Below are 18,437 nucleotides of genomic sequence, written 5' to 3'. Positions count from 1 at the left end.
GAAAACTATATTTTCTATTTTAGTCATCTTAACATTTAGTGCTGTAAGGTTGTATATTAAGACTATAGGGCTGCAACTAATTATCGTTTGAATTATCGAATAAGTCTGTGGATTATTTTCCACAAAATGATGATCCGCTGAAATCAGAGAATTTTGACCTTTCACAAGAACCACCTGAACCGATCAATCAATCATCCATCAAAAATATTTGGCATTTAATTCGGTGATTTCTAATGGATCGATTGTTGCAGCTGTAAGTTAAAAGCCCATTGGGTTCGTGCGTCATTAGTTTGTCTTATCGGAAACTTGTATTCCCCTTGTAGTAATAAAAATGATCAGATAGATTCCAAATGATGACAGTGTCCACGCTTTGTCGGCTGCCATGACACCACACAGTGTAATGTGTCATAGGAACCCCCCCCCCCCCTCAGCTGGCTGATGGGCGGCTCGGCCGTGCGCCGCCCGCCCTGTGGGTGTGTCCAAGGCACACGGGCCTCTGCATCCACCTGCCAGTGCCCTGCCTCCCCGCAGCCAGGAGCGCCTAAACTTTCCCGAGGAGCGCACGCTGCATGCCTGGACCTCTTCTACCCCACAGGGACCCCCAGCCCCCCCCCACCCCCTCACCACACGAGATGTTGATCGTGGCCGTGCGACTACAACATCCTCTCGCCTCGCGCTCTCGCACGAGATTCAACTAGAAGAGAGAAACGTTTCCTTCTTCTTCTCTTCCAGTTCCTCACAGTGGACGCGGACAACTCCGGGGCCACTGACCGCGCACGGTGCGCAGGTACAGCCTTGTCCAAACGGCGCGCTCCTGAACGGGGACTGGCCAAGAGGCGGCGCCGGGATCTTTCTCCGTTTTTGCTGAATGATTTTTTTTTTTTTTTTTTTTTTTTGGTGAAGTTGGAAAGTGATCGATCTGTTGGAATTGGTTTTGTTCAATGACTCACAAGGTTGGATCTGAAGTTGCACTCGGAGATCTGTGACGACAAGGTAAGGAGCCTGCTTGGGTTGTTGCTTTTCTTGCTCATTAATGTCTATATAATCTGCGTAATGGTTACTGAAATTAAATGTCTCGCATCCGCGCACTTTATTTTATTTTATAGCTTGTTTCATTATTTGCAGCGTGCCCCCAGTTTGTTTTTATTCAGATATAGCCTATATATTCAAAGATGAAATGCTAAACCGTGAATTATATTTCTTATGGCTTTAATTCTTGCGCTTATCATCGCCAATATTCATTGAATTGCTGTCCAGTTTACCGCGCGCCCCGAAAGCGCACCAGACTGTTTACTGTCGTCCATGTGTGGCCAAGGCTGCCAGTCTGTCACACACACACACACACGCGCACACACACACACACACATACACACACACACACACACACACCCTTCAGTATAGATTGTGTTTCAGCAACAACATTGTTTTTACGCATACATCTTATGCGTCGTCATTGCGAAGAACATGCTGATACAAAAGTTTTGAGCTGCTGGCACTGTCCCTGTCATTGACAGCGTTCACACCAGAGAAGGGATGATTTAAAAAAAAAAATTAGTCTCCGTTGTTGTGAAATGTAACAGATTACCAGGGTCCTCTGTTGTCCACTGAATAAACCATGCAGGATTCATGGGGAGTGTCATGTTGCAACTTCACACACTGAGCCCCCTTTTGCCCTTGGCCACATACTGTAAGTTTCAGTACATTTGTCCAACATCTGACAGTTTATAACTTGGAGACATGAGCAATAAAGAAGCTGAGAGCGTCAGTGACTCTGTTATGCTTTTCCTTCAGGCAATATTTCTATTTGGACCAGTGTGATCACGTGTTTTGGCATAAATGCTCCTTTTGTAAACTTGGAACATACGGTCATGTATTATTTTGTGTGACACGAGTTCAGCTTTGTAGTATGTGAGCGTAAAAGTCTTTCACAATCCCCCAGTTTTTTTGTTTTTTTTTCATCTGCCTGTGTGAAGGACTTGGCCTCCGTCTCAGAATAAACAGCTGGATGGTTAACAAATTGTCAGTAAACAGCCGAAGTTTAAACAGCTGCTTATGCTCATAAATCCGTCCCGGCCAAGCGGCCCGAGGACTCTGCAGGCTCCGCCGACCACTCGGAAGGTGTGTTTGAGATGGAGACCCCGGTCCAAGTGTCCAAGTGTTTGCAAATGTGGCCAGGCGAGATGTCTGGAGTCATGACTGTCCAGTCATTGAGGTAATAAAGCAATAAAGTGTGGTGTATAGAAGAAAGAAAAATAGGCTGTGGAAGTGGCAGCGTGGGGGCAGAGATGATCACATGGACCGAGAGTGTCCAAGGGCCAGAGGTGACCTGTGAGACAAGTGTCCCTGATGATCTGTGATGCATGTGTGGATCACTGCGGTGGCTCCCTGATGTCTGTCATTCATTAACTATTAACACTTAGCTCTGGGTCGCCGGTGCATTGTTTGGGAGTCTTGTTAAAAAATGGTCTCAGTTGCGTTTGTCATCGTTTGCACCCCGCTCAGCAAGCCCCCTTAGCCAAAAAAGTTAATGTTTCATTTTCAACGCCGCCAAATCCAATGAGTGTGAGGACGCGGTGGGACCTGGCGCTTGGTGGCGAAGTCATGATTACAGAGCAGCGCGCAGGTATGGTGTCATGGAGCAGGAATGTGTTTCGGGTGTGTGGAGCTGGGGGGGAGCCGAGGAGAATGCTGGGCTCACTGGAGTCGTGCGTGGTGTTTCCATCGGTTCGTCACACTCTGCACAAACAAATGTAATTTTTACCAAATGGAAGCGCTTGCGCGCGCGTCTCCCGAGAGCTCGGCTCCTCTTGCATATGCAGGACTCATCGGTTTTGTGAGAGCTTCCAGAGATCTGGGTGTCATCTCCACACATCGTCAGCGAAACACGTTGACGGGGCCCCCGGGAGCCATCGATTTGACACGTCACATAAATTAGCAAGTAAAGACTTGCGTATTTGCAGCTGATTTTTTTCTTCAACTTCTCGGTGTTCGGTTGAGAAAGCGTCTTCTCACGTGTTTCTTTTTGTCCCTGCAGAAAAAAGAGACCCTTTCCTTGCGTGCTACTGGAGGTTGGTCCGACCATGCAGCTGGACGCTCTGTGGACGGTCCACGCCCTCCTGGCGCTGTCCGGCATCACCCTTGGCAACCCGCTGATCAATGACCCGCTGGCCGCGCCTCGCGTCTTCATCTCCTTCAAAGGTAAGAAGCCCGAGCCTCATCCGTCCCACCTCTGATTCCTGGTGTGCCAAATGGTGCTTCCTATTCGTCGCCGGTTTCCTAAACTCTGCCATATGCCGGCTGGTCGGATGACTGATGATGTGACAGATGTGTAACTGCGAGCGATTGCGGCTTTGGTAACTGCTGAAGGCTTTTTTTTTTGCAGTGGGAGAACTTACAGCGTCGCCGCACACTCTTGTGTTGCACCGCGACAAATCATGCAGTTTTCATCCGCTCACCACCCCACTCCTCAGACCTCCAGGCATCGTAATAATCACCAGATGCTTCCACTGGCCTATATTGTACGAAACAATTTCAAAAACGCTAACAGTGACAGAGCCAACGCACAAACCAAAGACGTACGTCTTGTTCGTACACATTTTGGAACAATATGCCTGATTATTGTTTTAGTTAATCAAACGTAGCGTCTTTATCTTCAATCATCTTTATTGTGGAATCCCTAAATTGGAGCCGCACACAAAAGAGAGACGGGATAATGAGGAGCATGTAATAACTCTATAGCCATTATGTGATTATTCCCTGGTGAGGCGCACGTGTACTTCAGGGGGCCGTGTTTGCGCGTTTTTTCGGAGGCTGCTCAGATGATGTGAGATGGGTTGCCTGGATCTGAGGGGTGTAGTGTGTGTGTGTGTGTGTGTGTGAGAGAGAGAGAGAGAGAGAGAGAGCGAGAGGGTTCTATCAAGAGCAAATTGCCAGGATCAGCCAGGCAGAGCGACGTCCCCGAGGCCTGTCCTGCTCGCAGATCAAGCCTTTGATTAGGATCCAGAGAAAAGCCGAGGGAGCGGGCGGTGGCAGCGGCGCCCCTGTTTGCTTTGCTTTCCATTTCCCAAGCGCTCCCTCGTACAAGTTGACTTAATTAAGTGGACTGGCACCGCTCATTGTTGAAGGCGTTTTTCCTGCTTTAATCAAGTGGGATTTAACACATCGCTGAGCGCACATACAGAGCTCAGCAGTTTTTTTTTGTTGTTCATTTTCCAAATATCGTTTTATTCCGTTCTTAACACAGAGGCTGTGTTGTGTTTTTTTAAGAGGACTGTATACACTGTGTAATTTCCTCTCCTTTTTTTCTTTTTTGCTCTATAAGATTTTTTTCCTGCTCTATTAGGTTTTTCTGCAGAGAGGCTTTTGTATAGGTGCATCTCCGGATTGGCTGACCTCACCCGAACCACAGGCACTGTTCTTTGGCTGACAAGCAGGGTGGAAAAAAGCTCGGGCTCTGCTGCTTACCTGTGTGTGTGTGTGTGTGTGTGTGTGTGTGTGTGTGTGTGTGTGTGTGTGTGTGTGTGTGTGTGTGTGTGTGTGTGTGTGTGTGTGTGTGTGTGTGTGTGTGTGTGTGTTTGCCTCTCCAGTCAATATGAATTTCACAGTCTACTGCTGCTGCCTCTCTCAAAGGAATGCACCCCCCCCCCTCCACATTCAATATTATGACTCTCTCTCCCTTAATTGCTTTTTGAGAGGCCCATGTAGTCCTTACCTTGGCAAGCCGGCTGCACTTCCCCCTGGTGCATCGTGATGTGTTAAGTTCTCTTTTTTTTTGTGGGGGGGGGGGCTCGAGCTGTTTGGGAAGGTGGTTTGCCTCTCACTCGGCGGCAGCTTCGGTGGAGCCCAAGCCCGACGGCGAGTGCGGACGACATGCAGGTTTTTTCAATGTGAGGCTGAGCAAAAGAATGTGTTAATTATCAGTTCCCTCTTCATAATTATTGATCATTATGGCATCGCGAAGAGCAACTCAAATTGCGGCCGTAAAGCCGAGTGTTTCGCTCGGCGTTGAGATGAACACATGTTTCAGACTGATTAACTCGGTAGCCGAGGAGCGAGGTTAAGAACCCTGACCTCCATCTGGGAGGCCCTCACCTCCCCATTAAAGCAGGCCGAGTAAATCATGGGACCTAATTGCTTTGCTTTGGCTTCATGTAGTGTGCACATGCCTCCTCTGACGGGGACACCGCCTTGCGTGACACTGCAAAACAAATCCTGCGACGCTCAAATACGAGTTGTGTCTACTGTACTTCTGCACATTTCAGCGAGATTAGAGTTTGTAAAGTCTGAGGCATAAACCTTGGAAGTAGACTTTGTTCAGGCTTATCACGCCTCCTGCGCTTAGCAAGCCGAGGAGGGAGCGCAGAGTCTGCAAGAAGAAAGAAGTCGGACTGAGTTTGGACAGCGAAATAGATGCAATCGATGTCGGACAAGCATAGCAAGTGGGGATTTTTTTTTTAAGGATGAAGAGAGGGAGTGAAGAAATTCTGCCACAGACAATCAATTGATATTTTCAGGTTAATTGAGACAAAACTGCCGCCGCGGGGGAAACTCACCCGAGACAGGAATGATATGAAGATACTCTGGAACTGCTGAGAATGTGCTAGTTTCAGTTGACGCATAAGAAAACCTTTTTTTATCCTTCTAACATTTTGTAATAAACCAGTTTTATAGCCACATGTTTCTTAACATGAATGTGAAGCGTAAACAGTGGGTGGAAACTGAAAATTGAAAAGAGAACAAAACAACAACTTGTTAATATCGCAGAAGTTTTCGAATTTTGGCTGAGTTGAAAAGGTTACTGTGTTATTGAAACCAAGCAAAGTGAAGCAGACTGAGCCATTTACATTTCACACACACGCAAACAAGTGACTTAAATGTCCACTGATCTGTGTAGAGCGCTAAGTAGACGTCAGCCTCCCTCCGATGAGTACATGAAACAAACGGGCCATATTTTCATTTTCATGTTTTCCACTTTCATTTGAGGTTTTACTGGCTTTATTTCAATATCATCTTCAGCAATGGTTTTACGGCACAAAAAATTAGCCACGAGCTGTTTCTTTCAATGTGATCGACTCCTTTTATTTGTCAAAACAGTAGTGGATAGAAAAACTCACGTTAATGAGCTTGTCTTTTGTCAGTTTTCTCTAAAAAAATTCGGGCACATTTTGTAAGGATACCTTGTCTGGTGAAGTCAATCTCTCGAGACCTATTTGGAATCTATAGCGCAAACCATTTTGTGAAGCTGCCCACCACTTAAGTGAAATCCTGAATTAACATGTGAAAGAACTGTGTGAGAGCATCGCCCCCTCTGTGAGACCACTAAAGTCAGCCTTTGTACTCCAAATCCATTCAGAGCTCAAATGATTTATACGTGGAGTTTCTTTTTTTTTTTTTTTTTGAAGATCATAAAGTACAGAAAACATGAGATTTTTTCCCGAATACCCAAAACACTCTCGGGGAAGTTTTTTCCGTGCCGTGTTTTGAAAGGAGTGTAACGTTACTGCTGTTGGCCCACATTCCCGCAATGACATATTTGAGTCCATGCATTACAGTAGATCCAAATCTAAATCCATGCTTATGGCTCTGCTGTTTCAGGCCTTATACTACAGCATCTTTTTGCCACAGTACTGTACTGCGAAAGAGTCACCGGATGTTTTTTCTCATGCTGCTGTTTACGTAGAAGGTGTAAACTGCCGACTGAAAGCCTTCAGTGATATCTCATAGATCTTTAAACACGAGGCCTTTTTCTCGGTCTGCTTGGATAAACAGAAAACAGGTAAACACGTGGTTCAGGATAAACAGAGGCACAGGGTCAAGCACCGACGTGAGTCACAGCTCGAGGGTGGAGCCGTGTCCTGTGCCGCGGAGAGCATGTGATGATTAACACAGGGCACCTTCTCAGTTGTCCTTTGAGTACCGTGACATCGCAGGGATTGGAGCATGACCCCCGGTCCTCCCTCCGAAGTACACACGGCGACAAATCCACCGGGACGGCACCGGAATGCGGGTCAACTTTGCCACGATGCAGTCACCTAACCGACGGCGGGTGCAGGTGGCGGCGGAGCGATCGCTGTTATTATTCCAGATATTTTCTCATCCGCACGCCCTCCTGTGAGCGGCTAACAGCAGGCTCCTATTTTTACTCCTCAGCAAAGTCTTTAGTCTATATCGGGTGCGAGAGCGAATGTGTGGCTGAGTGTGCTTTGTGTGGGTGGGTGGCCGAGTAGAAGTTGAGAAACTCCCCCTTTTTAGTTAAATCCTGGTACATGGCGGCCCTCGTTGTGCATTAGTTATGATTCTGTGCGCTCTTTTTTTATTTGAATGTCCATGAATAATAACAACAGATGAGGATTACATCTGACAATGTGAGCTTTGGTTTGTATCCATGCAGTGAGGTATTTGTTTGGATGAATCAGCAGTTTGCTATCGGTTCATCCAGGGCTCGTCCGTTTACTGCCACCTTGTCACTTATAGTAGTAAATGTTTAAACTGATATATATATATATATATATATTTTTAATACCTCCCAGTGCTCACGTTCTTCTTCGCGCTCCAGAGGTATACTTTAGTGGTGAGGTGGTGAGAATTATCCTGCGCTCTTATCGCTGACCCGATCAACTATGACGGCACGCAGGAGGCAGGGGCCGAGGGTACGGACTGGAGTTTGAATTGTTGTGCGGTTGCTCAGGCAAATTTGCATCCAGGCCCCTTCGGTGCAATATGAAGTAACCCGCAGCCTGAAGTTGTCATCACCGGTGACATCCCGCTGTTTGCTGTTGCTGATCCAATTGGCAGGATGTCCCAAGCCGACTGACGCACCTTGGACCTAACTTTATTCTTTTAGTATGGTTGAAACATTTGTAGCACTGCCCCCAATGGTCCGGCACCGCTGCTGATGTTTGGCTGTGATCTCTAATTACTGTCTGTGGGTGCTGACTGAGTCCATATATCCCCGCGGCAGCAAAGTAATGACTGACAAAGCTTTGAAAACCACTATTACTCTGGCCAGCGGCCCAGACCTCAGCTTGTCTCCACAGCAGCAAAGCCAGGTTATATTTAGTGTAAAACTCTCTTCTCCCTCAGCAGGCACGCAGTGGTCATTTGTGGCACTGTGGTTAACCAGTGAACACAGTCGGCAGGGTGGTGACGGCGGTCTGAGTGCAAACGCAGCTTGGTCCAGCACAACTTGCACTCCGCTGCGATCCAGCTGTCAAGAGCGCCACTTACGTGTTAGGTGCTGGTAGGCAAAAAGCCGAATCCTATACCGTGTAAAACTCTTGAAATCTGATTGAGTGTGAGCGGAGAAGACGCGTGCGTGTTGAAGCAAAGGGAGGCTGTGGTGTAAGGCTGTAAGGGGGTCTGGTCTGAGTCCAGGGCTCCAGAAATGGTGTTAATCCACCGTCGTGGTGCACATGACTTAAGAGCTGGAGAATCTGAGGTGTGGTGTGTGGGTTTGTATCTGGAATGGAACCCCGGCAGCAGCTCCACAAGCTTAACGGAGAGGAATATTTGAATCCATTCATGATGACTGCGAGACAGTATAAACCTCATTTGTTACTTGTCTTATTAGTGTAACTGAGCGTGACATGTCAAAATAGTCGATTTGCTTTCAAAGGACTCGATGCCAAATTCATGTCACAGTTTGAGATGCGTTTATCTCTCTCTTCTCTTACACGTCATTGCAGTTCAATCAAAAATCATGCAGCAACGGCGCCTAAATGAAATGTGTTTACTGGCCCCGGCAGCCGTCCTCGTCCAAACCAGAGGCGCGGGTGTTCATCTAGTTAGATTTAATAGCTTAACGGCCTGTAGGTAAAAAAAAAAAAAAAGGCCTGAGATTGACAGGTTAGGAATCAGGGATCGATTAGCTGCCTAGTCTCTGAGCGCCTGCGACCTCCGCTCTGCCCTCTGTTTGGTGGATGACTGATGGAACCATGATTACATTTTATTTCCACACCAGTTGCCACATTGTTGTCACAGGAATCCAACGAGGATGATAGCGACGGCTGGGGTGGGGTGGGGGGGGGGGGGGGGGGGGGGGTGGGGGGGGGGGGGGTTGGGTTTGGTTTAAAACTGAAATAAATCTGTGAATCGGTATTATTTATTTGTATTCGATTGTATCATTTAATTATAGTTATTGTGATTTGCCCAGTGAACACACGCGCAGAATGCTCGGAAGTGCACCCAAGTGACAGGTGCACGGAGAGGCCAAAGTGTTATGCCGAGGCTTTCTGGCCCGGTGAGAATTGTGTGCTGGCTGCAGGAGTGTGCTCAGCTAAAGAAAGATGTTATGTTGGTTATCTCCAGGAAGCTTTGCAGTGAACCTAAGCCATTCAATCTGCATTCAGTATTCAGTCAGTACTTCTCCCCTTCTCTTCCCTCCTGGTCAGCTATTTGTGTGGGACGGACGTGTGATATTCCTCAATAAGATGGGTACGTTGGCACATTTCAGCACATTGCCCTCCGAAAACCAGCAGCGATCTCGTGTTGTGCCTCTGATGGCGCCAGTTTCCCCGTGCGAATGAAATTGCGGTCACGGTGTCATATCATAGCCGTGGCAGCCAACCATTACTGTCGGCTGTGCCTCCAAGCCTGCGCTGATGTTCCTTGAGTATCTTTTATCCTCTCCATCCCATGGTCGTTAAGCACACACAAGCCTGTCTTTATGAGGGCCCATGAATCGACTCGTTGTATTTGACTGTTATAGAATATAGTCACTTGGCACCTTGCTCTACTTGATCCTCGTTGCCATATGGCTGCAAGGTTGTAAAGTGTATCGCAGGCTGCTTGGGTGGTCCTAATGTCTGATAAAGAGAAAATTGTGCCAGTTCTTGGATTCTCTTTCCCTGACATCTGGCCAATGGACTGCTGGATATATTGCGTGTGCACATGCAGAAGTGTTAGCAGGTAACACGGCTCTTATACATCTCCAGGGGGTTATGGTGGGCCGGGGAAACTGAAGGTGACAGAGGGGCATCCAAATATAGTCTGGCTCATCTATTGAATGCCGGGTCTCCTGCTGCACTTCTGTCTGTCTTCCCTCTTCTACTCAGTTCTCTTCCCCCGCCGACATGGGAGACGCAGTAAATGCACAGGGACCGGGGTGATTGGGATCCCTGGCATGGCCCCGCCGCTCTCTTTTAGCATCTGCAGAGAGAGGGATGTGTTGTGTTGAGAGCGTGCCTTTCCCTCTTTGGTTGGGGGGTTTCACCTGCGGAACGGCCTCCTGAGTCAGGTTACGGGCTCTGTCGGTGCCTGGCCTCCAGTGAAACCGAGATCGTCTCTCAAAAGCACTGAGGACCCTGTGTTGTCTGTCCGTCTTGTCTTTCACGGGCATGTTGGTGCATCTGTCGCCGCCCCCCCCCTCCCCGAAACCCTCTCCACCAGACTGGAAAATACCAGCCAAATTGTGCCGATAATGTCACTTTCTCCCCACCGATGCAGCATCTCCATCCATGTGTTTATTATTTTTCCGGCTTTACATGAAATGGCCAGAATTAGAGCAAACCATTATAAACAGAGCGGAGCTGATGCACTCAGGTCTTTTATGTCTATGCAGAATATGGGGCAAACATGTTGGCGCTGTAAATGATTCCACATGTAACCAAGTAATACGACAGCACTTGGTTATTTCCTGTAATCACAAAGGCTGCTGGGGTGAGGTTTTGCTGTCATTCACATCGTGGGAGCCCTGTCAAACTTTATGAAACTTTCCAGTGATGTGGAGAACACTGTCAATCACCGTCTTTTGTTATTGCACTACCCTTTTGTTCGGGAAAACTGCTAACAGATAATGATAGCACTCTCAGGCTTGACATATTGGTCGAACTGCGCAGGCAACCGGATTCGTCTGAGCCTGCGACTGGGTACAGTATCTAGAACACCTGCCAAGCTTCAAGGTTGGTCCTTTTTCTAGGTGGCATAATTAAGACTTCCTGTGGGATTTGGTTTCTTTTCTCACCTGAGAAAACAGGGCATTGGTGTAGACTGGATAAACAGGTTGAGGACTCAGACGGGCTTTGTCTCCGAACCACTGCAGGGGCTGAACACTGTATATTCTTAGCGCTAGTGTTTCTCTTGCGGCAGATTAAGGTGTCAGGTAGAATAATGGTCCAGATGGATTAGACGCGTTCATGGATCAAGCTCAAAGCTGCACCTACGTTTCAGAAAGGGTTTTAGAATGTGATATAATGATACCTTTCTCTAGATGTGCTACTCGTGAGAAACAGAGTGAAGAAGGACGCACAGGTGATATGACCCCAGTCATCATTTAGCTGCTCACAGGCAAATTTAGTCATCGTAGATCAGAAGCCAGATAATATTTGGCGCATTAAATGTGGATGGCATTCAAGTAAGGGGATTCAGCAGTTCCCCTTGGAGGCCAGTCTGGTCAAAGGCAAAGACAAACCTCCGCAAATTCTCCCGTATCGCCTCCCTCCCTCCACTTGTTCCCTGTAGCCGCTCGGTTCAAATTCAAAGCCCAGTACTGGTAAATCAGCCATTGAAAGGATCGGCACCCCCGCACATCCGGACCTGCGACTCCTGACCTGCACACCGCATCGCCCCCACTCGATGGTGCAGGAAGACGCTTGGCTCACTCCTTGCATAAAAATGCCACGTCTTCACTTGATCTCCTGTTCCCTCCCTTCGGCTCCCGAAGTCGCACCATTTTTACCATCGCAGGTCATCTTTTCTCAGGAGGTACCTCATTTCGCCCTTGAATCTCTGAATCACAGCCTTTAACTAAACTTTAACTAAAGAAGTGCATCTGAAAAGACTGTTTGTGTCCTCAGACCGGAGTTTATTCGACACTCTTTTTTCCTTTGGTAAGCAGGATTTTAGTTTCTCTGGGAGTAGAAATTATTGCACTGGTCCACATATTGTTTGTCCCTCTGGATAAGCATGTCATCGTTTAATGGAAATACAGATTTGAATGACAACTGATGCTGTGGATTGAAGAACAGTGTCCACACGCACTGTGGCTGTGTTATTATTTCATCGGCATATTGCCTTTGGATGTTGTACCTCCTTGCCAACAAGAGTGCGGGTCAAGATTTGCCTAAGGACTGTCTTCGTGCTTGTGTAGCTCCCTGAAGGCATGAAGTGTATGGGAGTTTCTCAAAGGTCAAGTGGGAGGGCATGACCCCGACTGGTGAGGTCAAGGCCACTGCCCCCCCTCTGATCTTCAACCTCAACATAATTTTTCACCCTCTGTCCGTGAGGGATCGAGTTTCAGGTCTCTCAGGTCTCATTGCCTACACAGCTGAGAGTTGTTTCCAGTGAGGACGGCTACACTAAATACACCAAGGCTGAGATTGTGCACCGAACTGTAGCCTCAGGATTAGGCAGACAATAATTGTGTGTCATTTTACAAATCATACACAGGTGATATGCATTGTTTGAAGCAAGTACAGCTGAAACCATGCGCGGGCCAATAAGCTTGTTAGTAGCCTTGGCAGAAAAAAGTTCTGCCACATTAATGGACTGTACATTAGAAACAGTGACAGTGTTTTCACATGTTCTAGACTCAAACTTATATGACCTACATCTTGCTCAGTGATTATCATTTTATGTAACATGTAAATTCCACTAGATCAGGAGATGCTTCGGGGCACACAACTGAAGACAGAGGTTCCTGGGGAACCAAAGGCATGCACTGGATGAAAAAAAGAAGCTTGTATATAAATTGTTTGCAGTTCACTGGCACTTAATCTTTGTTTCATGACAATCTTTATAGAGGCTGCAGAACTACTGATTACAAAAGTTACATAAACATTATGTCATGCCGATGCTGGTGAAGTCATTTGCTGTCGTGTGGATTAAGTAAGTATTAAAAGTGTGTTCAAACACACAAAGCCGCGAATGCCGAGAGTGCGGGGAACCGACGCTATTCATCTGCTAAATGAACTGTTCAGCTGTAACTTTTTATGATGCGTGTCTGGTTGCTTTTAATCAGAGCAGTGTGCTGCGTTGATTCCGCTGGGTCAGGTATCAGATAACTAGGTGAAACAAGAGATTGATCTGGTGCAATTTGCCCTGATATTACAGTTTCATGAAATGTATAACCTACATGATAGAATGAAGATACAGTGCCGCACCTTTTCTACGCAGTGAGACATAAGTGGGGCCTTGTGTGGCAATGTTGGAAATTGGAGGGAAAGTAGCTTGCGCAAACTGGATTCTATTCCGATCATTGTTTTCAAAGTTCACCCAAGCATGTTAAAGTAGTAAAATGCAGTCGGTCATTTTCGCCCGACCCTCCAATCCAATCCTTTTTCAGCGTGTTTGCTCCCTTCCTCCTCTTCCTCCTCCTTTGGTCAGCGATGAGGTCATACGCGATTCCACTTCGGTAAGGGGAAATGAGGCTGTCTGTTTGGAAGACACAGTGAAGAGCACTCAAGGCATCGAACAATGCATGCACTCTGATGCCTTTGTTGTGGCGAGGTTTTGAAATGCTGATTTGGAGATTTCCCCATCGCTGCCTGCTGGTGGAGTAGGTGTTAATTGCAGTGCGTGGGGATGGACACTCGATCACATGCATTGAGGCCGGGGCCGGGGCCAGCGTTTTTTGTCGGCGACCTATCCTTTCAGGCACCCCCTCCTGTGGCGGTGCCTCCTCTTGATCGGTGACAGGGTGCAAAGAGAGGAACCCTGGCCTGCAACTCCCCTTGTTGTTGTTGCTGTTTGGCGTCGCCCACACACTCTTACCCCGGCGATGGTCCTATAGCTGCAGGGGCGTCTGTGTAGGTTTGCGTCTTATTCACAGAAGTCCATTCACATTCTGGGAGACCTGGGGGTGGGCGTCAAACTGGCATCAGACCTTTTTTTCTCCTCAATGAATGCGGCGCACGGCATCCCGCCGGCTTTTTTCTGTGCTGCCCTTATAGATTCCTCAGTCCAGGTCCAAGAATCCCCACCGTGGAGCTGCGAAGGGAGGCCGGCGGCTATAGAGTGGAGGTGAAAAATGAGGTCCTTGCATGGGTGGAAAATAAAAAGTCGAGAGGAGCAGAGAGGATTGTTTACATCCTCCCCTCCGTCCTGGCGCCTTGCCAGACCAACAGTGGGCAACGTGTTGCAGTGAGAAAGCACAGAGGATTACGGGTATCAGGGGAGATATTTGTGAAACTATTTAGTAACTCCCTAATGTTGCTCACTTCAATACTAATAATTACTCACCCCCCCTCCTTTGATTCTCTGATCTCCCTGCTTGTCTGAGCGTGATGTACATGCTCCCGCGCTCTGCAAGTCCTCTCATTGTTCTGTAAATCTTCAGATGAGAGGCAACGGTGTCAGAGCGTGTGCTAAGTCCCCGTTTGGCTTCTTAACCCAGTTGCTTGTTTTCCCGCTTAGCCCTTCAGTGGAGGGTTAATAAATACTTTATTGCCACTTTACTGTGTGGATTAGTGGTCGTATTTAATTTCCCCCTCGGGACGTCCTGTGGCGTTTCCCAGAGCTTTCGGAGGAGCCTACTTTGCATTTCCTTTCTGTGAGAAGACAAACGGGCCCAGAGTCCACGATGAAGCGGCCTGCCGGAGGGAGGGCGAGACAGAGGAGAGAGGACAGAGAGGAGGACGAGTGGCAGGCCGAGTGTAGGCTAGGATTTCACACCTACGTCTACGCCTCTCCCTCCAAACTCCAGCCCGTTCCAAAAATCTCTCTCATGGGCTACAGTGTGGATCAGGTTTTAGCTCCCACCTTCCCAGTTTTGGCATGCTTATGTTTTTATCTTTCAGAGGGGAAGTAGAAGACAGCCAGGGTGCACGGTGAGGAATAGAGTTGCAGAAAAGGGTGGACAGAGTTGTTGGACGAGCTTCCCAGGGCAGAAAGTTGCACACACTGTAAAGTCTGTAACTGTAAGACTGTTGGACACGTCCATATATTCGGTCACTTCACCGGTGCGTGATCAGGCAGCAGTCCAGACATTTGTCACCAGTGTGGTTATGTTTATGCTGCCCTCACTGCTTGAACAAACTTCCCAACTCCACCTCAGATGGCCAATGACTGATCTCATCACCCACCTTTACGGTGGTTCTCCCCTCCTGCTCATGACTCTGTCAGACAGAGCTCAGTGTTGCAGCTCAACTGCGACAAGTGTTTGCTGTTTTAAAGCCCGTAATTAAGTCAGTCAACGTCCTCTTTTTCATAGCGCAAGACCGGGGTAGGGGTCCAGGGGGTCCAAGCATCCCCCTTCTGTCACGCGCTGGACCCCGCGGTGAGCGATGGCTTTTCAATGGAGGCCTTCCAGCAGGGCCGGCAAAAAGGCAAAGAAAAGCTAAAACTAACCCGGGGGGATATTTAAAAGGCCGGCAAAAAGAGCAGTAATGAATAAGCAGCCCTTCCTGTTTTCTTAAACGGGGAAGCAGCATTCAGTAAAGGTAATTGATCGGAACTAATTAGCGATGGAGGGATAAACGATGGTTAGGTGCGATGCGCCGTGTTTTAACGACACACCAAGGAGATGAAATGCGCTGTGGAAATTAACTCCTGGGCGACTGCGTTGAGCCTGCGAGCCTTTAACGGTACAGCTAAATCATGGCTTTGTGGGTTAATCTCCGAGGCACCTTCGGACTCACTGCAGTGCGTGGAAATGTTTAGTACATTAAGTGAAGTTTCCAACCTAACTTCCAAGTCAGTTTTTGAGCCATGATACTTCATAGATGAAGGATTGTGTTGAAAAAAAAAAACTGGGGGGTGGGGGGACTGGGTTGCCGCAGGTGCTTTCAGTTTTAAATCAGACACTTTTTGCATGCAGCGCTGTGTGTGTGTTGTGTGTGTGTCTGTGGTCATCAGCTTTGAATCACACAATTCTGTTCTTCATAGGAATGAAAGCTGTGGCTACGTGCATTCTAGTTTTTTGTTGTAAAATGAAACCGATGCCCGTCCAAACAAGCGTTGTATTCACTACTGTATATGACCATTCAGGTGCAATGGACACGTGTGTGCCGGTGTGAGCAGTAAGCCGATTGTCTACTCTGCGGGTGGTTGCTCAGTTACAGTGAATATAATGAACAAGAGACAGAAATGGTGAACAGTAAGACCAGGGATTTCTTTTCTGGGACCGACAACCTGATGGAACTGTTATTGTTACAAGTGCTTACAATGTTTTGCATTCACCACTGGTAGTATAAGTCATGACTGATGGCAACCAATCAGAAGGCGAATGTGGGTGTCATGGCTTCCAAACGTCTTTGCCCGTCCATACTACAACTACAACGCAGCCGTGGAGTTTTGAAACTGATATGGGGCCAGCTGCGTTTCCAAACTTCCCAGTTTTATGCGCTCGAAAACTAAAATGTGGTAGAGGCGATGCAGCCTGTGCCTGCATCACAACTCCAAAGCAGCAAGCTGGAGCTGAAGCAACATTGCACAAAAGCCCAGTGAAACAAAATCAAGGAGGGAGTGTTAATTGTGAGATTCAAAAAGTGATACGCTGTTTGAGGTTGCATAATATCGGCTTGCTATTTCCTATCAATTATTTTCACCTTGTCAAAACATGACGGGAAGAAGAATATTAAAAAGATCCAGGTTGTGACACGTTCCAAAAACTTCTCTAACGCGCAGACAGTGGGATCGCTGACAGACGCAGCGATGAGTCCGTTCACAGCTGGGGCCGACCTCCGCCTTCACCTCACTGACTCGTAACACGTCCCCAGTTCTCTCTCTTAGCAACATGCCCCGGCTGCTCGGCAATGGTTGCCACTTGAGATGTCAAGAGAGAAATTCGCTTTCATGCGTTAATCAGAGGGGAAGTTTGAACCGCCTCTGAAAAGAGCTGTCACGACTGCGGACAATCACTGACAAACCTGATAGTTTACCTGTCAAATAGTTTCCTCTGCTTTTTAACTCTCATTTATCATTGGTGAGGCAATTGGGACGGATGCGTGTTTAATGTGTGTTTATACGCCTGTGGACATTATCATTCATTTTGTCTCAATGCTGTGTGTCTCCTGTGAAAAACCTCTTGCAAAATAATTCATTTAAATGCAATGCTGTTTTGAGCAAGAGATGTAAGATATGACTGTGTGCCAGCATACCTTCGTATTCTCAGTCTTTAATGTGGCACACAGTTGATCCAATCAGACATTAGGAGTGGCGAGTGATACATGTTAAGGGAAGTGTTGCTGTAAAATCCTTGGTTTCTGTGGAACTTGATGCTGCAGCCTTGGTTCCGGCGTCTTGCCTCAAATGCTTGTTAGGAACAAAAAGGCCTTGAGTTTGATTGTGATAAATATCGTCTGCAGAATAAGGAGTCCTTTCCAGCAAAACTGTTCATCATTGTTAGCCTCACCGGGCTGCGCACTGAGTCGGATAATATTTATGACTCATCTCTCCTCCGTGTCAGAAACACCACTTGGAAAAAACTGCTGCTATACTGTAAAAGCTCTTTACTGTCTTATCCGGGGAATATATTGAGTAAAATTGATATATAATAACGTGCACACATCTTTCATCTCATCGTTTGCGTCATAATATTGCAATGACCGTTTCAAGATCTTTTTGTCCTCTTGTGCATTGCAGCTCAACCCGAAACCAACTGTGATTTACGCAAACAGCGTAATGGATAAAATACTGTATGTATTTAAAGGATCATTCCAATACTGCCGTAACAACTAACTGCACGCACTGCAATGCTGAGCATGATCCAAACCATTATGTGGTTTTTCAGATGTTTGAGTGCATTTGTCATGGAAATTAATTTGCAGAAACTTGAAAGTTGATTGCTCTCATGTCGAATCATTGTGGTATGTAAATGCTTGAGATGTTATGGATTGATTTCAGTATTGGCAACCTTTTTCAACAAGACTATCGAATTCAAATCTCCTCATTTGCGTTTCCATTCAGTCTGTCTTAAAGTTTCATTAAAATAAATGTGAGCACGATTTATTGTAATTGTTTTAACAACAAAGTTTCAACCCTACGCAATTACATTTTTATATAGAAATGGATGAAAACCTGCTTGGAAGTCAACCCAAAGCTTAAAATAATCTAATATTTCATTGTGTGATGTGGAAAAACATTGTCAGTAATACGGAACATGCATGATTAGTAGTAAAATAACCAAAACATGCAAAGCTCTCGCATGAGCCTTTAATGGTGATGCACATCAATTAATCTCCCGCTGTTCCCAGTGGTGATATACTGCAGTTAATCACACTTTGTTCCCAAATATTTTCTTTGCGGTGGACTGTCTCTGGCTGAGATACAATCCATACATCTCCCGTGGAATACTCCACATTCTCAAGAAAAAAAGAAAAAAAACTTGCCTGGGGAGGCAGATTACTCTCTCCTCACAGGGAGGCTCCAGAAGAGCTCTGTTTTGACTTGTCTCGTTAATTGCTGCGTCAATTAAAATGTTTTTCAGAACCATCATGCGGGTGGGGCGGGGGCAGGGGGCGGGGGGGGACGGTAGAATCGAGAGAGAGGCTCGTTTTTTGTTC

General features: G+C 47.0%; 1 protein-coding gene across 4 annotated transcripts in view; it reads left to right on the top strand.

Moving 5' to 3' along the window:
- The first annotated feature begins 524 nt into the window (after window positions 1–524).
- sema3fb (sema domain, immunoglobulin domain (Ig), short basic domain, secreted, (semaphorin) 3Fb) overlaps window positions 525–18,437 on the top strand; it is a 59,601-nt gene continuing 41,688 nt past the window's right edge. For 2 of the 4 annotated variants that reach the window (XM_035632227.2, XM_047332858.1), the window contains exons 1-2: window positions 525–993; window positions 3,035–3,198. In XM_035632227.2, the coding sequence (XP_035488120.1) occupies window positions 3,081–3,198 (118 nt within the window). In that variant the 5' untranslated portion in view covers window positions 525–993; window positions 3,035–3,080. The remainder of the gene's footprint in view (window positions 994–3,034; window positions 3,199–18,437) is intronic. The other 2 variants (XM_035632226.2, XM_035632224.2) reach the window with 1 other exon arrangement.

Source organism: Scophthalmus maximus, chromosome 6 (assembly GCF_022379125.1).
Source record: "Scophthalmus maximus strain ysfricsl-2021 chromosome 6, ASM2237912v1, whole genome shotgun sequence".
NCBI classification, from domain to species: domain Eukaryota; kingdom Metazoa; phylum Chordata; class Actinopteri; order Pleuronectiformes; family Scophthalmidae; genus Scophthalmus; species Scophthalmus maximus.
Note: the sequence above shows the minus strand (reverse complement) of the source record. Positions and strands in the feature narration are given on the sequence as shown.